This window comes from Equus caballus, chromosome 11 (genome assembly GCF_041296265.1).
Source record: "Equus caballus isolate H_3958 breed thoroughbred chromosome 11, TB-T2T, whole genome shotgun sequence".
NCBI lineage: Eukaryota > Metazoa > Chordata > Mammalia > Perissodactyla > Equidae > Equus > Equus caballus.
In genome coordinates, this window is record NC_091694.1 from 42,974,630 (window position 1) to 42,998,767 (window position 24,138).

The following is a 24,138-nucleotide window of genomic DNA, read 5'->3' on the forward strand; positions in this document are numbered from 1 at the left end:
CTGGTTCTTGCAGAATCTGATCATGTCGAATAACCAAGCCCTCTAAACTCCCTCAGGTCACCCACCAAACCATACAACAGCCCCCTAGCAGATCAGCCCTACCCTTCCATTTCCCCGACCTGCCTTAGGCTTACTTTTCTACAACACCTCCCCTCTCCTGACTGCCCGTGGAGACTGAGCATGTGGGAATGAGACTTGTTCAATGAGACTGCGGGACCAAGATCTCAGGGAGGGTCCCCTCTAAGGGTGATGACAGGTAGGACAGACAGGCAGAAAACATAATTTGAAGTATTTTTGTTTTTTTATATACAGAATACAGGAAAGTTTCTGTAAAGTCTAAAACATTACAATTACTATGTACATTGGTACTAGTTGTGGGGATGGGAGGAGAGGAGGGAGCTGGGGGTGGGAGGAAGAGGAGAGAAGTGGCAAGAGAACAAAAAAAGGAGACAAAACAGGTTTACGACAAAAACATTTTTGCTACAATAGACAATTTGAAGAAAACGCTCTACCACATGTAGTACTGTACACAGTTTTTAAAAACATTGAAAAAATGTCATCACTAGATGTATTTACACAAAATCCAAATACACTTTTCCTTATTTGAAATAAAATAGATGGACAGCCAGAAAAAGAATTCATTTCTCATTTGTCCATAATACACAGTAGCTACCTGTAGTGCAACCGCTGCAGAAGGGAAAATAACTTGGAGGGTGGGAACATGGAAGAAGGGTGGGTAGCGATCTTTATATTAAATAAAACAATGATATTGTATAGATTTTGCTGTATGAAAACTGTATTTTTTTCTTTTAATATAAAACTATTGTCACTGCCACAAAATAGAACAAGTTTCTGATTATTTTACAACGGCGGGCGAGGGGGAGGGAGCAGAGGTGGGTTGGGAACGGTTTTGTGTTGGAGGAAGTGTCCAGACCATGGGCCTTCCCTCCCCGCCCACACTGTTCCTCAGCTCGGGTCTGCCGCTTTCCCATGAAATGGTGAGTACAAATATATGTGCAAATGCCCCCTAGAACTTGAGAAAAGAAAAAGGATTTTTAAAAAACAGTCAAAAGGTTTTCTTCATTTCATGCAAAGATTGTAGTTGAGGGGTTTCTGGTGGAGTATAGAAAAAACCCGGGCTTGGTTTGTGTACATTTTTGCATTGCAGGAGTCTTGGGTTGGGTGGACAGGCGGGTGACCGGGTAGCCGCCAGTCCTAAGGAACGGAGTTGGAGCGCAGCACAGGGCCCTGGTGGGGCTTGAGAGAGAGCTTCTCGGCCAAGACCGCATCCTGCAGCAGGCCGGCATCGCCTTTGGGCTGTTTGGTCGCAAACTCAGTGATGCTGAAGACAAACTGCAGGCACCCCAGCTTGATGTAGCTGCCATGGTGCAGTAAAGCCGTGCCTTCCCAGCCGGCCCCACTGCCCCCGATCAAGCTTGAGCTGCTGGCTTTGCAGTTGCAGGGTCTCCGCTGTGGCCCCTGGGCCTGGGAGCTCATCATTACTGCCTCCTCACTTGGCTCTTCATCCTGTTTCTGGTGCCGGCGGCGCCCTGGGAAAAAGGGGAACGGTTACAGGAGAGGAATAGTGAGCAGCTAACCCACGTGGGCTCTTTGCCAGGGCTGGGTCCCTCCCCATTCTAACTGCTGTGTGACAAGGGTGAGGGACGCTCAGAAAGCGCTGAAGTCCCCAAGTAGGTGTGTACACATTTGTGGGTGCATAGCACTTGCTTCTCCGAGGCCTTCCCTGGGCCCACGAGCAAGAACCTGGCCAACTGGATGGGGAGGCAAGAGACAGTAGATCATTGGCAGCAAGCCAGAGCCACCCTGACTGTGGCCTTGGAGAATATGTCCCAAAATGGCAGGCTTTGTGGCCACAGGCCTCTGCTCCAACTTACTGATGACACTCTGCACTTTGGCAACAATACTGCTTGGGGGGGTTGGCGGGGTCTTCTCAGAGAAGTCACATGAATACAGCACGTTGTCCACCGTTGTCCCGTGCTCACTGTAGTTTAACAGCTCATAATGTTTGGTATTCTGAGGAGGAGGAGGGAAGATAAGATGTGTGGTCTGCTGCGTGGGGCCTGGGGCTAAGGGGAGAGAGGACACATGGAGAACACTGTGCTGCTCTATCTGGGGAGCTCTCTTTCTTCCCCAATCATGCCCCCTTCCCTGTTCCTTTAGAATGGGGCTCAAGACTTACCTTCTCCGGGAAGCCTTCCTTCCTAGCACCCCATACCCCCCACTCTCCCACTGCTCCTTCACTCTGCCTCCTCAGCACTGGCTCCTATTGAAATGATATTCACTGGCACATGATGATGATGAAACTCACAGGGACACACCCAAGAGGGCTTGGCTTCCTTCTATGCTTGTCCCCTTCCCTGCTTTAGGGTGGGCTCCCCGTGCTGAGCCTGTGACCACCTTCAGAGAAATGGCAGCCTTACTCCCGGGGAGCAGGTAGCCATGGTAGGGTGCCCTTTCACACCAAGACTCTTCTCCTCCGGGAATGAAAAGAAAGGGAAGAAAAGGAGAGGACTCCCAACCCCCTTCTCCTCACTCCAGGGCACTGAACAAAAACCCAACCCCTGGGAGCGGGGAGGAGAGCTCCCTCCCACCCCATCCCCACCCCTCACCTCATCGTAGAATATGCAGGCGTGTTTCCCGGACACGTAGTTACAGTGACCATAGTTTGTAAGGCACACGTCCATGTCAGCTCCTGCAAGGCGGCAGGAGTAGAAGAAAAGGCAGGCAGAGAACAGACTGTAAGGTGTATGTATGGGGGAGGTGGGGAGGGAGGGAGTTAGCTCCTGGGTGGGCACTAGTAGAGACCTCAAGGGGCAGGTAGCTCAGGGCCCCCTCCTTGTATGTTTGAACAGAAACCAATGTATTTTCCAATCTCCTGCCAAAGAACAGCTGTCCCTGCCAGCTGATTTGCTTTGGAACATGTGGCTGCTGCCCAGAGGGGAATAGTGAGCTACTGAAGAGCATGGGATATTTCCATGAGAGCACAACATTGGGTGCAGGGCTCATAAATCCTATCATCTGAAAGAAAGGTAAATTTCTAGGCTAAGGGCTAATTTGTCTGTTCCTTTGTACAAGATACAGGGCTAACTAAAGGTTAGGTATGTGTGAGCCCCATCACTTTTTTAAAGACTTCCAGGGACACAGCATTTGCCCTTTGCTCAGGTATTTCCTGCAGAGTTTGAAATGCCTCGCTGAGCAGCAGTCAGAGCTGACTTTCATCTCTCCTGATGCCACGCTGGGCACAAAGCAAAAGGGCCTGAGTCAGGGAGACAAGTAGCCGAGAGTGTTCGTTCTTAGTAGCCTCTCGTCCGGGTATCTGCTGGGTCAACCAGTTAGCCCTGGAGAGGGCTTCCCTTACCCCTTTCTAGCCTCTGTGGATAAGGGTGTCAGTCTTCAGGGCTGAACAGATTCAGTGCCTCTCCTAGGTGGCTCACCTGTCCCGATGTAGAGGGTTCGATAGCACATGTTCACAGCTCCTCCCAACCCTAAGAGAGGGTAGAACACAGCTCGGGCCTGTACCTCCTTTCTTTGCACTACAAGACAAACACAGGGAGAGGATCACTCAGAAACCCAGAACCTGGGATCCAAACACAGAGCAACAGAACTTGTGGCTCAAACATAAACCAGCAGAACCTGGACCTTTGGTTCACGGTTTGGGGAAAATAATCCCACTGGAAGAGTCATCTTTCCAAACTCACATCTGACACTGGGCGGGTGCATAGTGAGGCATTCTCTCCCCACCCACAGCATTTCCCACATAGGGTAAGAAGGATCATCTTCTTTTTTTTTTTGGAGGAAGATTAGCCCTGAGCTAACTGCTGCCAATCCTCTTTTTTTTTTTTTTTTGCTGAGGAAGACTGGCCCTGAGCTAACATCCGTTGCCCATCTTCCTCTACTTTATATGTAGGACACCTGCCACAGCATGGCTTGACAAGTGGTGTGCAGGTCCGCACCTAGGATCTGAACCTATGAACCCTGGGATGCTGAAGCAGAACGTGCAAACTTAACCACTACGCCACTGGGCCAGCCTCCCCCACTTTTTTTTTTAAAGACTGGCACCTGAGTTAACAACTATTGCCAATCTTTGTTTTTTTTTTTTCCCTTCTTCTCCCCAAAGCCCCCAGCACATAGTTGTATATTCTAGTTGTAAGTCCTTCTGGCTCCACCATGTGGGACGCCACCTCAGCATGGCCTGATGAGTGGTGCTAGGTCTGCACCCAGGATCTGCACCAGTGAAACCCCAGGCAGTGCAAGGCAGAACGTACGAACTTAACCTCTTGGCCACAGGGCCAGCTCCAAGAAGGTCCACCTTTGAAGATGGCCATAGAATTCAAGGATGATAGTACTTTAAGCTCCTGGGCTACAGGTTGGTTTATCAGGGATATATCAGCTGATACTTCAGGGAGGCCACGCAAAAAAACAGAAGGCACAGACCAATGTTTCTCTAATTTTAATGTGCATATGAATCACCTAGGAATCTCGTTAAAATGCAGATTCTGATGCCACAGGTCTGAGGAAGGGCCTGAGCTCTGCATTTCTAACAAGCTCTCAGGTGATGCTGATGCTGCTGGTCTGGGGATCACACTTTTAAGCATCAAGGCTTTTAATGGCTAATCCTCAAAGGGATATCCTAAGCAGAGTCAAACTTTTGGGATGAATTTCCAGGACACTAGCCAAAGTGTTATTCTGTTTCTCACCTTGAACTTGAAAAACTCCCTTTTGGGAAACTCTTCTAATTCAAATATTTGAAAGCAATTGAGCAGAAAGCACACCACATATACCCAAAGGCACGCATAGCTGCTTTCTGTGTCTCAAAGTGGATGTGTATGAAAAGACAGTCACAGTACACTTCCCCAAGTCTGATCTGAAAGTTGTGATTGCCATCTTGTTCCTGCTTTCTGAGAAAAGAAACCATGGTGCTTTACTGAGTGCATTAAAGGCACACAAGGAGGACTGAGATATTGAAAGCTGAAATTCTCCAAGGGGGCAGATGGCTGTTCACACAGAGGGGAGAACTGACGGTGTGGTGTGGTGGCAGATGCGTATGCACGTACCTTCTGTGTGGTGCCCTCCAGAAGCCAGCTGATGTGCCCCGACACTGCCTGGTGAAGCTTGGACTCGGGAGGGGAAAAGCTGATGTATTCTCTGCAAGGCCAGAAACTTGATCAGCTTCTCGTCCAGCATATTTATCTCGATTTCTAGTAACCAAAGAGAAAGATTAAAAAGCAGCTGAGGAGGAAATGGAATGTGGAAGTAGGTGAGGGTCACAGAGCAAATAGTTCATTTCTTTTTTTTTTGAGGAAGATTAGCCCTGAGCTAACATCTGCTGCCAATCCTCCTCTTTTTGCTGAAGAAGACTGGCCCTCAGCTAAGATCTGTGCCCATCTTCCTCTATTTTGTATGTGGGACGCCTGCCACAGCATGGGTTGATAAGCAGTGCTAGTCTGCTCCTGGGATCCGAACCAATGAACCCTGGGCCACCAAAGCGGTGTGTGCAAACTTAAACTGTATGCCACAGGGCCGGCCCCAGTTCAGCATTTCTAAAATCCAGTCAAGTGATTTTTCTCAGACAGCAAAGAGTACAAAGTGATAGAAAGGTTGGGAGTTGAGCATCTCACTAGCCATTTGCAGAGAGATGGGCCCCAACATAGCCTGTGCTGATGCCTCCTGCAGCTGGGTAGCTTGATTCTAGGTAAAGTAGAAAGACAGAGCAAGACAAACCACTTGCCTGCCTGTGGGGGAGGGCCTGGACGTCCAATATTGAGGCCTGGATTTTCTACCCACCCTTTGTTCACTGAGATCAAGATCTGCCCCAGTTGTCCTCGACTTTGGGGGTTTCTCTCAGATGAGTTCCCTCCTTTGGGAGTGAGGCTCCTCCTGGTTTTATTCTGCAAGACCAGGTGACCTGCCTAAAGTGATTTTCTTCTCTTCTCACTGGTTCAGCTTGGCCCTGCTCTGCCTTCATCTTTGATTATACGTATATGCATGTGTGTAAGGCAGAGATAGGGGAAGGGGCTTTCTTTCCTATCCCACTCCCCTACCCATCTCCCCAGCCCTCTGAGATCAGGCACCCCCACTTCAGTCCCTTTTTGAAATGAGCTGAATGCCGTGTAGGGACAGCACTTTCACCCCAGCAGCTGGTGGTAGAGCAGCAGCTCACTCACTCACCTCCATTGACATCCATAAATGCTCGAAGTGAGTTGGTGAGGTCCACCATGGCAGTAGAGTTGGCTGGGAAAGAGGGTACGGTTAAAGCGCTTCCTATGGATAACGTGCCGGGGCTGACCTTGCCATCTGGGGACGGAGCAGGAAGACTGTTACTTACGTCGCCTGAGGGAAACCCACCGGTCCAATCCCCCACTGCTGAGACAGGTCTGGATTTCGGACCCAAGGTGATGTTCCCTTCTTGATTCTCACCCCACAGGCTCTGGAACTCCTAGAGCTAAAAACGCGTGGTGAGGAAGGGCAGATGGAACGACAATGCACCCGGGCACGCAGGAGTCTCCAGAGCACTGAGAACCAGTGAGATCTACTGCTCTGGGGAACGTGGTGGGGTAGCTTCATTCTCTGGGCCATGACTACCTCCCTGCTGCCTCTACTCATTTAAATAGTGGTGACTGTCCCTGCAATTCCTGCCTACTGATGTTCAAATCACAAGGTGCAAAATCTATTCAGGTTGGTATTAAGAGAGAAACAGAACAGGAAAAAGAGCCTGAGTATGGGCCATCCTGGGACCAGGGGCCCCCATGCAGAGAAGTCACAGTCACCTGGTCACCGAGACTCCCAGCTGACTAGGAGGCCGGCTTCAGTTCAGACGAGAGAGACCACAGGGGGTTCCAGCAGCATCTGAAACCTGGTTCAGATGCTGGGGTCAGCAACCTTGAGGTCCTGAATGCTGACTGGGGATAGCTGAGAGAGCAGGTTCACGCCGGGCTAAGTATGGACGTAAGGAGCTAACTCTTGGCATGTGGCCTGAGGTTAAGCTTTTGGGCCAGCCCAACCTCTGTGGGTATCCCACTCTGCAGCTACTCTGAAAGGCAGTGTTGCTTTCTGTCTCTGCTTTTCCTAGCATGGAAATTCCTTCAAATGAGCTGGCTCTGAGAATCTGGATCGGGCGAGGATCCAGTCTCCAGTGTGGATCATGAGGCACCAATGCCATGACCCATAACCTCAGGCTGACCACAGTGGCTCCAGAGAGCATACTGCCTTCCTCTAAGGTGATGGAACAAAACAAGCAGAAGGTGTGGGAAGGTGGAGTCAAGAGACCCAGGCTGTAGTTCCAATCCTGCACTGACATGGAAAGTCACCTTAAGAAAATCACTTAATCTTTCAGAGCTTAAGAAGTCCCACCTATAAGATGGGGACAAGTTAACATGTGCTTTCTCTTCTATCACAGAAAGGAGGGGAGGACAAATAATACAGAGACCAAAGTCCTCCGAAATATTCACAGGGATGTAAGTGTTTTTTGAATCTTAAGTCTTATTTGCCAGGAAGAGCATGAAAGGCCGAGCAGCACTCACCTGATGATGGCGCTGGTGAGCAGAATCGTTGGTTGGCTCCTGGGGCCAAGATACCATCTCCTGCTGCTTGGGGGGGAGTGAGCACCCGGGTGGCATTTGGGGGTGAGCCCAGTGGCCTTGAATCTGTCAACGGAGGTCCTATCTGTGATTGGACAGTCTTTCTTTGCAAAGTGCTGGTGTTCTCGATGCTGGCACAAGAGCTGGGAATGGAAGGGGGCAGGCTTGGGACAGGAACCAAACTCCTCTGGGGGCAAGAGCTGGGGCCAGTGGCATTCTCTGTCTTCACAATGATGCCGACGGTGTGGTTCTGAAGCCCCCCAGCCGCTGGTGGCGTGAGGGGCCTGGGCCAGCCTTGCCGGTGTGAGAGGCCTGGTAGGGGGGTGTTGGCGCCTGGAAGTCGCCGGGGGTCCGTGGAATCAGTGGGGCTGCTGTAGAGGTGTGGGCCATTGGCTTTCACCTCTGTGTTCACTGGCCCGTTGGCAGTCCCACAGGGGGCTTTCTTGGATTTTTCCGCACAAGAACTGCAGCTGATGTCCTCTAGGGCTGGGGGCTGGGGGGGTGGAGAGCAGCTCAGGGAATTCTGGGTGCTAATCCCCGAGGGACAGGACAAGGGGTAGTGGGAAGGTATAGGTGCCTTGTCAGCTGTTTGCAGGGAGGTGGTGATTGAGCTGTCAGTCACAATAACAGGCTTAATATCAGCCTTCTCTGTCTGTTCAGAGTCCCAATGCGAAGGCATCTGCTTAGCAGATAAATGTTTCAATATGCTGCACTGGAGCGCAACAACACTACAGAGCCACTGCAATGGAAGGAGAGGAGAGGAGAGGAGGGTGAGAGGCCTGGGAGGCGCTGGTCCTTCCTGCCACAGCGGCCAGGGCTACAGCAGAGCTGACAAGCACAGTTTCCGAGGTCCCATCGCAAATGCCCAAAAAGGACGTGCTTGACTCCTGATAGATTCCATTTCCATTCCCACGCAAGACTTGTTGGTACACTCAGCAGGCAACACCCTGGTCAGCAGAGCTTGGGATTCCCGTTCTGGCTCTGCCCCTAGTCACCTGTGACCAATATTCAGCAAGTACCCTAAGCACCTGCTGTATGTCCAGAACTATCACCTAACCTCTCTATGGGTCTACTGATCTCTTTCAACGAGACAGATTTGCCCGTCTCACAGCACAGTGGGGGACCGATGGAGAGAAGCAGACGGCGGACTCTGTAGTTCTCTTACTTGCCTCAGGATCTGAGCCAGAGGTTCCCTCTGGAATATTCAACTCTTAGGGGGTGAGGGTAGGGGTAGGTGGGGTTGTAGAAGATGGGGGGTGGGAATGACAGAGGCTACTTCCAATAACAACTGTGCAGAGATGGAAGGAAGATTGGATTTGGAATTCCAGCCCCTTCTTCACTCACCTCTTGCTGCTCTGCCTGGGTGGCTAAGTGCTCAGAGTTCAAAAGGTGCGTCTGTGATTCCTCAGGGATCCCATTGCAGATCAGCTCCCCATCCCGAATGGCCGCGGGTGCAATGAGAGGGGGTGGAAACTGGTACTGAGATTTTATAGCATCGGGAACCTGTTCAGGATAGACAGAAGGAGGAAGGAGAGGAAGATAGTGCCAACATGTCCAGTTGATTCTGCCCTGGCTACACTCTTCTGTCTGTGGTGCTGATGCCCAAGGGACCACCATCCACTCTGGGATTCAGAGGACAAGGAAGGTCAGTGGGCAGCAACTGCTCTGTGCTCCCATCTGACTCTGACATACAGACACCAGCCTGAGAAGGCACAGAAATGGAAACAGTAGGCACGTCCCCTACTTTTCCTCATCAAGGTCTCAGGCCTACAGAAGCCAGAACCCATTGCATGCTGCCTCTGCTCTGGCCTAAAAAGTGTAGAAGTGGCACTGGACAGGGCTTCAGAGTACTACTCTAGGCTCTTATTGCTTAGCATCAAGTTCGGGAGGTGAGTGAACAGCATCTGAGACATAGAAAGTTAAGTGAGGTCACATTCAGAGAGGAAATGCTCAGCATGAGGCCTGGCTCGTGGTAAGTACTCAATCAATGTCAGTTTTCTTCATCCATTCATTCATGACTCATGAAACAACTGAAGACCTCTTTGTTGCACAAAGACAGAAGACACACTCTAAATCACACCATGAAAGAGCCACATAAGCAAAGAGTCATTCATACATTCGACTAACATTTATTGAGCACCTCCTGAGTCTGGGCACTGTGCCAAGTCCTAGACATCCAGAGATGAATAAAACTTAAGCCTTGCCCTCAAGGAGCTCACAGTCTAGTGGGGAGATGAGCACAGAAACATTATAATACAATGTAATGCATCCCAGAATAGGGTCATGTCTAAGAAGCTATAAAAAACATAGAGGAGAGTGCTTCTTTCCGTCTAGAGGACAGGAATTTGGGATTAGGGAAGGTTTTATAGGAAGGCAGTATTTGAGCTAAGACTTGGAAGTTGAGATAGAACTTCCAGGCAGACAAAGGGGACATAAGGGTAGGAGGGCAGCACAGAAGGCACAGAGACGTGAAAGCACTTGGTAGATTTGGAAAACACTTGGAGAAGCAACAGATTTAGTGAGCAAGTCCTTATGAAGGATAAGGGAAGAAGAGCTGGAAATGGTTCCCAGATTTTTGGCCTGAGGGACTGGGTGGAGATCGGTGTCATTCATTGAAACAGGAAATACAAGAGGAAGACCAGATTTGGAGGCAGAGGACTTTTGGTCTTGGGCAGGTTGAGACTGAGGTGTCTGTGGGATGAGCAGGCAGATATGAATCTGGATATGAGGAGAAAGGCAAGGAATATGGAACTGAGAGTCATTACCATTAACAGTGGTGGCCGGTGGCATGGGCTTGTCTGAGGTCACTCAGGAATGGGAGGGGAGGAATGGAGTGGTAGGCTAGTCTAAGGCTGCCGCTGGGGAAGAGTGACAGGGTAGGAGGAAGAGGAATCCCCAACAAAGACAGAAGGTTCTCAGCCTATTTTGCCTGCACTGCTATACATCAAGGACAAAGGCCAATGTTCCAGGACAGATTGGGGCAGTTCCCCGCCACTGGTCTGTCATGCTAAAGTCTTCACTTCAATCTCAAACTGCCCAAGTACAAAATGCTTTTCAGGCAACTTGTGCCCTTTGATTTTCCTCAAGAATAGGAAAACATTTAAAAAAGGTGAGGTGGCATCATAAAATGACAGGATTTTATCAAGGCCTCCTGGCCTATTATTCACTTCAGCAGCCAGGCTCTTTTCCAAATCTACACAGTGACGTACACAGTCTAGATAACTTTTAGATCTCTTTAACTAAGTACGAGGCATGCCACCGCTAATATGCCCTGCCCCCAACTGAAAACACCTTAATTTAATTTTGGAAAACTGGTGTTTCCACTAAAGTATAAATATTTACACAGTTACGAGTTTGTTATACAATTTTCAACAGTTAACATCTTGCTGGCGCTGACACCCACTGGAAGCGGCAGGAGTGGCGTGTGATTTTAAAGTGTGGTTGCCACCAAGTGGCCATATTTGAGAATTGCTGGTTTCCATTGGCACATAGGACTGTCTTGGGAATATTTCAAAAGAGAGAACTCAAGCTTACAAATGGGTATATAGCATTGGGCTCTCTAGGTTAAATGAATGAAGGGATTGGATGGTTTATGAGAAACAGCCTCAACGCCACCAAATGCTTTTCAATGAAGGAAATTTTTCTGCCAATCTCTGTGGACACACTTTAGCGATTGTCAAGTGCATGCAAATGTTAGGTATTATTACAATAATGCTCCAATTTAGAGTATTGGTGATATGTTCACAGCAGCCTGGAAAAATATATTCAACTCTCCTTTAGACATTTTCTTCTTAAGTTCCTCAGCTGGGATAGCTCCTCAATGTCACAAGGCCCTCCGCTTAATCACCCCCACCATCACCTCTCCAGACAGCTCTGGGAAAGGGGCAATCTAACAAGAACAGACAGCATGAGTGCCAGGTGAGGGGCAGTAACAGCAGAGCACATCTAAAGTTTGGAGGGAGGGGCTAAAGGGTGCTTATCCTTGGGAGAACTAGAGACTTAGTTTGAAGGCCTACTTTGGGGTTTGGCCTTCATAATCCTGACCACCATCCTCAAGTACTAAAACATATAGTCACATTCATTACTTGCTGAGACACAACAGACAAATCTCAGGAGCTTCAGTCTCCCTATCTGTGAAATTGAGACCATGATCCTCTGTGTATCCAGTGAAGGCAATCAGAGACCACCATCCCGCCTGCATCGGGTTTCGACTCACCTTCAAGCTTCTTCTTTTGACTGACTGGAGCACACGGCGGTTAGGAGGGTGCTTCTTGTGGATTCGGTTCAGGAAGTCTACTTTGACAACATGCTGCGAAATGGTGTCCTGAAAACGGTCAAACACCTGGCACCGATTGCTCAGCGTCATATTCTTCTGGTTCAGCTATGGACAAAGCAGACACACTGCTGTAGTGAACCCCAAAAGTCAGCCCCCTCCCAACTAACCCTATTCTCTACGTTTAAAAAATAGAAGCCCTGGCCAAATGGGTTGGGGCTGGTATTTCAACACTGCTGTCAGAGGGCCTGGGAAGGTGGATGAGACTTTCTCCCCCAGCCCTGCTCAGTCCAGCAAGGGAAAACTGGTATGTTCCCATTCCCTAGAGAGGCTTGAGGTGGGCAGGAAATGGGGAATTAGCCAAGAAGTGCCCTTCCAAATTCAGCCTCTGATAGTTTTCTGTCCAGCTCAGATCACCCTTTGTCAGTGTACCCTACAGAGCACAGGTTTCAGAGGAGATGCAGGCCTCCCTTCCTAGCAAACGACTCTTTCCCACAAGAAGCAGGACTGTTTCCTTTTTTTTTTTTAAGATTTTATTTTTTTTTTTCTTTTTTCTCCCCAAAGCTCCCCGGTACATAGTTGTGTATTTTTAGTTATGGGTCCTTCCAGTTGTGGCACGTGGGACACTGCCTCAGCATGGCCTGATGAGCAGTGCCATGTCCGTGCCCAGGATTTGAACTGGTGAAACCCTGGGCCGCCGAAGTGGAGCGCTCGAACTTCACCACTCGGCCATGGGGCCGGCCCCAGGACTGTTTCCTATATAGGAGCTTGGCTGACAACTGGGACCAGCACCAGAATCCTGTGTGTGCTGCCCTATTCCCTCCTCCATGGTACCAGGGAGCATTAGTGAACCCATCTGGATTATCACAGTCTTGCTCTATAGGAGGCAGAAAACCTTGGACTGCTCTCAGAGGCCAAAGGGAGGAAAGAAAAATGTTTGTGCAGGGGCCGGCCCGGTGGCGCAGCGGTTAAGTGTGCACGTTCCACTTCAGCGGCCCAGGGTTTGCTGGTTCAGATCCCAGGTGTGGACATGGCACCACTTGGCAATCCATGCTGTGGTAGGCGTCCCACATATAAAGTAGAGGAAGATGGGCATGGATGTTAGCTCAGGGCCAGTCTTCCTCAGAAAAAAGAGGAGGATTGGCAGCAGATGTTAGCTCAGGCCTAATCTTCCTCAAAAAAAAAAAAGAAAGAAAGAAAAGAAAAGAAAAAAGTTTGTGCAGCAGTATATAGAAGGCATAGAAACAATGTCACTTTTCCTCTTCTACATCTGGTCCCCTAGACTTTAATTCAAAAGAAGAGATCTGTGTGGCAGCTTCTTAATTAGTAAATTAGGAAAAACCCCTAAGTGGCTAATAAAAAATTACCCAACTAATAATTTCTCATCTGTGGAACGCTGCTCTTTAAGATTCATATTTGGGTAAACTGCTCATTGCTGTTTTTTTCTGGTTCAGCAGGAGTTCCTTTCCGAGCAGCATTAGTCAAATTGAGAGCAAAGCAACTCTTCTTCCAGGTGTACAAGTCTATAACTAAGGTTTCTCTCAGGGCAAGGTGGGAAGCACACTGTCATGCTGAGGGCCAACAGTCATTCCATGGTTATTACCATTTGATAGACAATGTACCCACCACTCCTGGGAGATAAGATAATAGCACCCACATACCATTCATTCTTCAACAATTTACTGAACATCTATTACGTGCCATGACAAGTGGGTTGTAAAGAACTAAAGTAAGAGAAGGGAAAGAACCTCATTCGGTACCAAGGACACATTAGGTGTTCAATAAATAGTCGACTGTTTGGAATACCATTATCTATGCCAATTCTCCAAAGTTACTGGACAGTTATCTGCCAGTGCTAATACCTGAGATATGAGAATAAACAATTTGGAATTTTCTTAGTTTATTCTCTCTAAAAATAAGACACAGAAAAATATGGAAGCAATTACTGTGAGAGCATTTATTTCCATACGGTTGGATCTAATATACTCCCCTTTTAGGGCTGTTACATGAACTGTTTAATTCATCGTGGAAGAAATTATTCACGAACAACCAAGCGCTAGTGGGTTAAATAAGTCTGCCTGTGCAGCTAAAATAAGGCATTGTGGGAAAAAGAAAAATGTACAGCTGAGGCACGTCAAAATACTCAGAAGTGAGTAGGATGGTGTGGAGAAACCAGCATCTGAGAGATTATAGTGCACTCTGGCACCAAGCTGGCCTTACGTGCTTTCTACTCAATCAGTCCACGCCCCGCTTGCCGGAAGGAGACTAAAGGGACACTGCTGTGCTTACCACCACATGTTCGATGTGATTCGGACACATCCATCTGCCCAGGGGCATGGCAGTGAGCGGCGGCTCGAGGCAGTCCATGTGGAACAGGAGGGGGCAATAGTCACACTGGATAAGAGGGGCCACGCGGCAACTCCTGCAAAAAAGGGATGTAGGCCATTTCTGTGGCAAGACAGGAGAATCCAAACCAACTCTGCACTGTGGAACAGCTCCCACTCCCTAATCCTAACAACGTTCTCTCAATCCTCCTCCCCCAATGATTCAGTTACATTCATGGTTAGGAAGATGGATGAGTTGGGGGCTACCATCAGGCTCTCCATTATTCTCTAAGAGGAATGTGTCTTGCAGGGAAGTGAATGTTTATTTGGAGTACAGCTAAAGTGGCTGTCAGAGCAGGAATGATCAATGCTTAGTACCTACTGGAGGAAGACAGCCAACTTAGCTCTGATCTTTCTACTCCTTAGAAGAAAGCAACTACCTCATTAAAAAAATGACTAGCAGCCTTTTTAGAGTCCTATACCACAGCAAGAGAAGATTTCTCTTCTGCATAAAGTACTCAGCAAAAGTGACAACCAGAGAGAGTTGTGCTGGGAAAATGGCTTTGTAATGTACTCATGTAAGCCTAGTTCAAGGGAAGGGAAGGAGCCTAAGCAAATGCCAATTATGATTTGTAACTACGATGCTCCTTGGGTCCTTGAGGTGCACTGGAGACATAGTCCAGCCTGGCTCAGAGTTCTGCTGCTTTACTATCTAGTTCCCTATAGCTTTTGCTGTGGAACATTTCTTTTTGATGGCTACTTTCTCCTGCTATCCTGCCCTTCTAGCACATCCAAGCCAACAAGTCCCGCCTGAGTAATTGAAGCAGCTGGTTCCTGTCACTGAGGAGATCCTATTTGAGGGAAACCAGTGTCCCAGGGAAGCTGCAAATGGGGCAGCCCAGAGGCTTTTGGAAGTCATCCAGTCTGATGCATACTGGCTACCATGGATACTTCTACTACTTTTAAACTCATCTTTAGTGATTTAAAAATTATTTGCCTTTTCCAGGGACTTGTGTCTCTGCTGTTCAGAGTTCTTCCTGATAGCTAGTCTAAATATCTCATGCTTCGGTTTAAGTTCAACTCCTCGTGTTGTAGGCTCTATAAACACAGTTTACAGTACTTCTGTATCATGATTCTTCAGGGAATTTGCTGTTAAGACATTCAAGGCTCTGGTCAGTTAGTCACTCAGCCTCTCTGTACTTATATCATCAGAAAATGGGTTATCCACATTTAACATACATGGTTTAGAAGAGGCGATGGAAGAGAGAAATAACACCATTTGCTGCATATGAGGAAGAGCTCCTTAGTATGGAAGAAAAATACCTGTTACACGTGAAGCAGACTTTGACTGGTAAGGGAACGAGACCATTGTGATCTAACTCATGCTGTGTCTTCTTAACATTTTTCCCTGTGGTTTCCTCCTTTCTTCTTCTTTTGCTAGAACCTGGAAGAGAAACTGGTGGTGCTGAACTTTGCCTGGATGCAGAATTCCTAGGCTGGGATATGGAAACAAGACTAAGTGAAAGGAATAGATCTTAGTAACTGAATGTGCCATGGCCTAGACATGGATCTCTTTCTGAGGCCCCCAGGGCTGGTGTCAAGTGAGAAAAAGAATGAAAAGGGAGGGAAAGGGAGATGAGACTAAGTCAGAACCAGGCTCAGAAGTCCCTTTTTATGTGGCAGAAACACATCTAAAAGTTTTGCAAACATGAAGTGGTCAGGAGCCTACCTAGGTTAGATACTGGCAACCTAAGAAATATAAATGACAAAGTCAAATGCTCAACAAAGACCATTCTGTGGAGGTGGCTAAGGAAAAGACTATAATTTCACTGCATTTTTATAAAAATCAGAAAAGCTCTGATTCCATATGTATCCTACTGATCAGTAGATTTCTTAAGCCTGCCAAATCCAATTTCTCTGGAAGAAAATAAGATCTAGAAGCTTTGTGGTATCAAGTAGAAGCCATGACTTAATAAAAAAAAAAAAAGGCAGGGGGGCAATTTGGTAGTATCTATCAAAACTATAAATGCATAGTTTTGATGCAATTCTAATAATAGGAATTTATCCTATAGATATACTCACATGCATACAATGAGGTATTTACAAAATTATTCATTAAAGTACTATATGTGGTAACAAAAGATTAGGAATAACCTGAATGTCCATTAATAGGAAATTAGTTAAATAAATTATGGTACATCTACATAACAGACTATTATGCAACCATTAAGAAAAACTGAGGAATGTCTATATTAATACATAATAGAAAGACCTCTAGAGCTTATTGTGAATTGAAAAAAGCAAGGTGTAGAACAGTATATCAAGTATGCTATTTAAGGGGGAAACAATAAGCATCTATCTATATTTACTTATATAGGCACAAAGAAATTCTAGAAGGAGATACACAGGAACCAAACAGTGGTATCTGTCAGGGGTAGGAAGGTGGAAACTAGGCAAATGACAGACAGGGGTGGGAGCGAAAGTTTTCATTTTAAGTCTTTTTATATTTTTTGATTTTCAAACTATGTAAACATACTAAATATTTTTTTAAAAAGTGATCTGGGAAGGGAAGAAAATAAAAAACTGAAAGAGCACAATAAAAGCTAAACCCTTCAAACATCTCTCCAGGAAGAACCAAGCACAGGAACCTGAGACAGTGGCTACAAGGACAGTGACCCCACACGTAGCACTGCCCTTTGGCTGGACAATAACCATCGGAAGCTGGGTTGGGGGAGGGGATATGGTGCTTTGGCTAACCTGGTAGTGCAGTGGTACAAGTCAGTTCATTGGGCAACTGAAATTGGGTGGGGTTCCGCTCCATGGCGGCTGCAATCAGCAGCTCAAAGGGCCGCCTTAGCTGGGGCTGCACATAGTCCGACTCTGCTGCTGCTGGCTCCTCGTCCACATCAATGATGTCCTCGTCCACGTCGTTCTGCTCAGAGGTTGGGGTCTCTGTGCTGGCGTTGGATGTGGGCGTGCCAGGCCGGCTGGCTCTCCTCTCCAGGATCCGGGCATGAGCAATGGCCTTGAGTTCAGTTTTGCTAGCTGATCTGTCCAACAAGTCAGTGTCACTGCTGGGGGATGTAGTCCGTTTGCCAGATTTGTCCACTAATCCATTGACATGGCCCAGTTCCTTTTTCTGCTCTCGTTTCTGTGCAAATGAATAGGTGGGCCCATCACATTAAGTACCACAAAAGAGAAAGAGTGGTCCTGCTAGACCACTAACCATAATTATCGAAGTCTTTAACACATCACAGACTTATCTACCTGGGGACTTGGAATGCTGTCTGTTAAAGGTGACAAAACTATAGCTGAACCTAACTAAAGCTGGCAAAACTATCACAGCAGGGAATCACCAAAAAGTATGGAAAGTTAGAAACAATTATATGAATGACACATCATTTATCATCATATGATACACAATATCTCTATACAAGTACAGGGTAAAGGAATAAAAAGTTAACACAGTGAAATAAACATCATGAGACTGAGTGAGAACAACATAGTGAGACTCAAAGAGATCACTGCAGTTTGCCTTGGAGCATCCTGACCTCCTGAATGATTTTAAGAACTCTGCTCAAAATCAAGACTGTAAAAGGTAAAATAGGCAAGTAGAGCCCCCCATCCAGGGAAGGTGGGTGCTGACATGGAAGGCAGCTGCACTACAAGGTAGAAGGGTAGTGTGTGCAGAGTAACGACCCAGCAATCATGGTGTCCAAGAATGGCGGCCTTCAATGTTTCAAGTTTCACTAGAACTCTGAAAGTGACACTTCTTCAAATTGGAAGGTGGGTAAATGGAAAAAGACTAAGCATGCTCAGCAGGACTGGATCACTGATAATACATTTTCTTCCAGGACTCCAAATAGAGTGGTCAAATGAAGGTTTAACACTGGTCTCCAGTCAGGAGACCTGGGATCTTATCCCAGTTCTGCCACTAATTCCCTATGACCTTGGGTGACTCAGGCTGGGGGGCAGGAATTTCTCTATTTGTAAAATGAGACTAGCAAAACCATTTTTTCTTCCTCTTAGGGATACGATACAGATAAAGAGAGTCTCCTTTATGGAAGGGATGGCTCTGAGTTGGGGGGAGATCTAGCCTCCACTAGGAACAGGACCTGAACATCAGAGGTTGCTGAAGCCCAGAGGATGTATCATTTCAATCCACTTCAGTGTAACAAAAGGAGGCCAAAGAGGGGCAGAGGCGGTGGTGATGGAAAAGGCAGATTTAGCACAGGTAGGCCAAGAGGTCCATCTGAAAGCAGGTCAGAGTGGCATTTCAGGAAAAGCACTCTGTTAAAAAAAGGTATACTATAATTCCCAGCAAGTAGCTCTGCTTCTAGAAAACTGATGAATAGGTAATAGAGCTTTGGAGTGAGACAGAATTTGGTTCAAATCTTGGCTCTGTCAATTCCTCTGAGTCCTTGGGAAAGTTACATTTGTGAACCTCGGTTTGTTCCTTTCTAAAATGGAGATACTACCACCACCAGCGCCCGTAGATGGCTGTATGGATTAAAAGAGATAAGATAAAATATCCGGCATGTGATGGGCACTAAAATAATGTTAGTTCCTCTTCTCCACTCTCTTTCCTTGGCTTCACTTCTTCTCCCTCAGCTGTTTGCGACCTTTTCCCGTCCAGCTTCTTTGAGTGGCAAGTTTCTAAAAGTCCTCCTGACTGGCAGGTGCCTCTAACTGGCCCTGCCCTCATTTAACTGTGGATGCGCAGGAAGAGATCTTGGGAGGTGGACAGGCTGGAGAATAGCCTGGTTTGTGGACTTCAGGAGAAATCAAACTACAGCTGTGGTTAGGTGGTTGACTTGGCCTTGGCTTGCTTTTTAATAGGAACCTTTGTGCACACATTGAAAAATAATGTCTCCCTAACTGTTCACCTTCTTCTTACAGGCTGAAAACTGTTATACACATAAACCACAATCTCTGAATCATCTCATCCTGTTTCTGCTACCAAGGAAGTCATCATTCATTGTGACATCATGTTCAGGGGCCAGGAAAACAGAGGTGATGTCACAACAAAGGAAAGTTGCTTGGTGTATAATTAGTGTGGGGGGAGGATGGGGCTGGTTTACAATTCATAGACAAATTGTAATCCTCAGCCTATAATTTGAGGATTGGGTCTCTCATAATCTGGGTGGAAACACACCTACTTCCTTTTTTGATAAGGGAGAGTTTAGCTTTGCACCTCACAAAAGATCTCAAAGTAGAAAATAATGTTCTCAAAGCCAGTACTGAATTATCAAATCTGAGGGAAGGAGAACTAAAGAGAGATTAGGCAACCTGGGGTACAAGTGGGTTCAAAGTCCTCTCGCTCCCGTACACCTGGCTAAGACTCTGGATACCACTGACTTATTTGCCTTGGAGCGAGGGAAATGTTTTTTCCATCAAGCTGGAGAAGCAGCTTTCTTTTTCTTCAGCCACTTTCAGCCATGGATATAGCTGCCATATTCACGCTACTTATCAGGAGGTCTACAAGGAGATCAGACTACTCCTGTCACTAGTGAATGAACATGGCTCAGGAAATTAACACACCTCTTCTGCCCATTTCAGCAGCCCATGTTTGGATTTTAGGCCCTACTGGATTCCAAACAGTCACCATGGGGAGAGTGAGGGTGATTCCAGGGCTGGAAGAGACAAGAAGAAGGAACGAAAATGCCTTCAGGGCCAGGTCATCTTAGCTCTAGAATATCAGTGCTCTAGATCTGGCATTCTGAGCAAAGCCTTCAGAAAGCAGTATTATTACCTTTCGGCGAACAGTGCACCGGTGACACATCCACTCCCCAGGAGGCAACATCTCTTCACTCAGTGGAGGGTTACTGCAGGGAAAAGACAAGGGCAAGACTAAGTAACTAACCCTTTGATGCAGCAGTGCCAGGGTTCTCTCATCCTTCAAAATGCTTACTTGGCATCATTTACAATAACCTAAGGAGTGAGTATCCCTTCCCTTATCTTAGAAAGAGAAGCCAAATCCAGAGCTATTTACCCTGGGTTTACAGGGAAAGATATAAAGAACCAGTTTGGAGCCTTGAGAGTCATTCTCAAATTCTGCACCATGCTAATAAAAATCGCTGATAGGTCCTTCACACTCTTCAAAGTCTATTAGTCTAAGTCTAAGCTCTTCCAGCTGCTGTTCAAAGGCCTCTGCAACATGGTTCCATTCCATCTTCTCAGGTCCCTTTCAGGTACCTTTGCCCCTAGTCAAATTAAAGACTTGCTATTTTTTCCTCTAGAACACTCTTACTCTAAAAAGTTATGTCTGTCAAAATCCTATTCATCCTGTAAGACCTGCCTCAATCAGCCTGTGATAGATTAAAGATGGCTGCAAATTCTTTGCTACTCCTTCTATCCAGAGTTAGTCCATTTCCTTCTTGAATTGGGCTTATCTCGTGACTTGTTTTGATCACCAGAATGCAAGAGAGGTGACAATGTTGTAACTTCCAAGGGTGGGCCTTAAGAGACCTGCAGATTCCATTTTTACATGCTTGGAAGGTTCCACCTCAGAGCCCTGCTGTTATGCTGTGAGAGGCCACACGAAGGAGATTTAAGGCACTCCAACAGCTTCTAATGAACTCCAAGCCAACAGCCAGCACCAACTACTGCTACGTGACTGAGTCATCTTTGACCACGACAGCTCAGTTGAGGCTCCAAATGACTACAGTCCCAGACAACAATACATCAGAAAGAAAAACCACCCAGCTAAACCCAGTCAACCCGCAGACTTGTGAGAGATAATAACTAGCGTCTGTTTTAAGCCACTGAGTTTTGGGGTAGTTTGTTATGCAGCAATAGATAACTGAGCACAGCTTCTCCACGCATTCTTCCTGGATTACTCAGACATCCTGGACCTCTGGCTGCATAGTTTAGTTCTCTTTTGGCTCTTCTCATGCTTTCCCTTGTGTGACAGTTCTCTCATTTCTTTTACTGGAGGGACCAAGACAAGGATTGGATCTCTTCCCTCCTTGTATCTGTATAATATAGAGGTTGTGAACACAGTAGTCACTCGGTAAGTCAATAATGGATCAAAATTAGAGCTGTGAAGGGCTGGCTTTACTGATCCTCCAGATCATTGATTTCCATTAAGGTTACACCAAGAGTCATATGAGACTTTATTCAGTTCTTAGTAGGGTCACATTTATAACGTCTATACAGCAGTGGTTCGCAGAGTGTGGTCCTCAGATCAGTAGTATCAGCATAATCTGGGAACTTACTAGAAATGCAAATTCTGAGACCTCATTCCAGGCCTACTGAATCAGAAATTCTGGGGGTAGGGTTCAGCAATTCGTTTAACAAGCCATCCAGGTGATTCTGCTCAACACCAAAGTTTGAAAACCACTGCTATACAGAATAAGGCTACATTTAAGCTTAAAAAATTCCTTGGGAGTCACCTACTTGAAATGGTGAAAAGGAAATTTGTCTTCAAAGAATATGAGAAATACTAAAAAAAATTTGAGGGTTGAATATATAAGGACTCTCCTTTAAGTCCTAGAGCTTAACGCTATACTGCTTTACCATTTCTACCTAAAGCAGCACTTGCTTGGCAAATTTTCCTAGCTCCTGCTTTGCTATGCTTGCCTGGAGTCCTAGGCATACATGTCAGGACGCTCACCAAGCCCTCACAGCTCATTGCTTCCTTTCCTCCATTTCCTTGGTGGAATCTCAGGAGGATCCTCACCAGGAAGCAGAAAACTAGAGGCACATTGGCCTGCCGGGACAGGTCTTCCAAAGCCCTAGACGACCACAGGTGGATGTCACCTCTGAAGTCTTCCCTAGTTCTCTCCAATGTATTTCTGCATAGGCCACATCCAAACTAATAAAATGCACGCACGTAATTTGCAAAGGCCTACACACTCTGCTATGCTTCAGCAGCTATATATTAAAACTAACCCTGAAAAGGATGTCACTTCTGATTCTGTTTTTCATCATTTCTTTTCATCTACCCACTGGTTTTGTACCAAGATATCCTACACGAAACATGTAAAGCAGAGGAGGGCGAGGCAAGGTGGTACAGGTTTAGATCTTCTGCTAAGATGTGAATGCCCTCCTGGTTACCCCTCATGCTTCCCTCAACCAATTGAACACTAGTGGCAGAATGACTTATTTAAAACACAATTCTGATCATATCTGGAGCACTTCCCCACCTCAGCTGCCCATCTTAGAGCTCCTTCCCCATAAGAATGGTGTTCCCATAAGTTTAGTATGCAACTTTGAAACAATTATATGCACACCAGAGTCTTTAAATCATGATATGCCTGTCAAGAAAAACAAGGCTCTGGCCCAGCTCCCTCTCATCCCCATATATCAATGAAGACAGGGTGCTGAGGGCCATTCTCTACAAAAGGAAATCATTAAAAGTTAAAAGTCAGGTAACGCTGAAATTACTCTATCAGAGTTTCCGCTGTTCAGCAGTGAAAACCATGAAAACACTATAATGAGCCAGTGTTGCTTGTAAAGACATCAATATGCTTCCTAATCACTAAAGCTTAGAAATAGCAGTGATAATCTCATCTTACATCTAGATAGTGTATTACAGTTCACAAAGTGTTTTCACAGATGCTCTTACTTGATCTTCACCAGTATACTGTAAGAATTACTTCTTATTCCCCTAGTTCCTCCCACAGTGAGGAAACTGACAAATAAAGCCATGGAGCTAGTAAGTAGCAGAAACAGAACTCAAATCAGTTTCCCAGCTCTTTGAAATCTTGAGCCCAAGCTGTTTCTAAAGAATCTCTGGTAGTTCTCTTTTTTCTGGGGAACACAGTAGAATACCCAGCAAGGTATCTTCCTCAATCTCAAGGTTGAGCATTTCCTTCTACATCTGTCAATTATTTAGTACTCACTGGTTACTAACTAATGCTACACTGGAGGAAGGACATGAAGCAAAGAAGTTATGATATACCCCATCAAGAAACTCAGCCTTTGGGGAGAGAGGACCAAAGTAATCCATCCACTTAAGCATTTACTGGACACTTACTTTACGCTAGGCAATGTGCTAAGCGGTGAGATTTCAGACTCGGTCCTTGCTCTCAGGGTTCACAGCTTAGAGACAACGTGAAAAGGACAACTGGCAATGAGACCACATACAATCAACTACAAACTGATTCTTGCCATATAGATCTATATAAGACTCAACCACTCACGGATGCCAGACTCAATGAAGAGCCCCAGAAGTTTGGTCATTAGGTACCTGAAGAAGACAGTGGCTTTTTCCTTACTCTCTTCCCACCATTCAAAACTATTCAGCAATGGTAATTCAGCCAGTGACCCTTTAAAGATGGTGAAGTTAAGGATCTTGGGGGGTTCAGGCAGAAACTATAGATTTAGAAGCAGGTATATTTCTGTATTTTGAAAACTACCCAATAAAAGGAAGGTTCTGAGAGTGGGGACATTTTCCTGGGAATGAATGTTTAAGTCCATCTAGAGCACAAGAGTATCTGAACCTTTAGATTCCTTCTGAGACATATCTAAGTCCTGGGAAGGAAGGTGAGCCCTGGAATAGTCATGTTCTGTGCATGAGCGGGCTTGTCTTGGAAAACTGGCAGTTCTTCAGCCAACAGGCTAAGGACCTCTACTTTATTTTCTGGCTTCAAAAGAATGGCCTGCAGTGCAACAAGACAGGCATTCTACTCCATGGCAGACAAGAGTGTGAGTGCCCTCTGAGGACGGAGCTCTTGCAGAATATCTTCCCATGTTCACTCCATGGATGTTTCCTTCCAGATTATTTGTTAAAAAGCCCTGGCCTGCAATTCCTGGCCAGAATGTGACTGTTCACTGCTTTCCAACTCATTGTTTTTTTTTTTGAGGAAGATTAGCCCTGAGCCAATATCTGCTACCAATCCTCCTCTTTTTGCTGAGGAAGACTGGCCCCGAGCTAACATCTGTGCCCATCCTCCTCTACTTTATATGTGGGACGCCTGCCACAGCATGGCTTACCAAG

The 24,138-nt window shown here is 46.5% G+C and overlaps 1 protein-coding gene across 5 annotated transcripts in view; it reads right to left on the minus strand.

Moving 5' to 3' along the window:
- Positions 1–282: 282 nt before the first annotated feature.
- PHF12 (PHD finger protein 12) overlaps positions 283–24,138 on the minus strand; it is a 38,366-nt gene continuing 14,510 nt past the window's right edge. For 2 of the 5 annotated variants that reach the window (XM_070227738.1, XM_001504186.6), the window contains exons 3-15: positions 19,948–20,020; positions 16,953–17,346; positions 15,519–15,639; positions 14,161–14,293; positions 11,815–11,979; positions 8,943–9,101; positions 7,542–8,337; positions 6,190–6,315; positions 5,076–5,219; positions 3,456–3,554; positions 2,631–2,713; positions 1,896–2,034; positions 283–1,550 (exon numbers count right to left, since the gene is read on the minus strand). In XM_070227738.1, the coding sequence (XP_070083839.1) occupies positions 1,216–1,550; positions 1,896–2,034; positions 2,631–2,713; positions 3,456–3,554; positions 5,076–5,219; positions 6,190–6,315; positions 7,542–8,337; positions 8,943–9,101; positions 11,815–11,979; positions 14,161–14,293; positions 15,519–15,639; positions 16,953–17,346; positions 19,948–20,020 (2,767 nt within the window). In that variant the 3' untranslated portion in view covers positions 283–1,215. Of the gene's footprint in view, positions 1,551–1,895; positions 2,088–2,630; positions 2,714–3,455; positions 3,555–5,075; positions 5,220–6,189; positions 6,316–6,438; positions 6,464–7,541; positions 8,338–8,942; positions 9,102–11,814; positions 11,980–14,160; positions 14,294–15,518; positions 15,640–16,952; positions 17,347–19,947; positions 20,021–24,138 lie in introns of all 5 variants that reach the window. The other 3 variants (XR_011423387.1, XR_011423388.1, XR_011423386.1) reach the window with 3 other exon arrangements.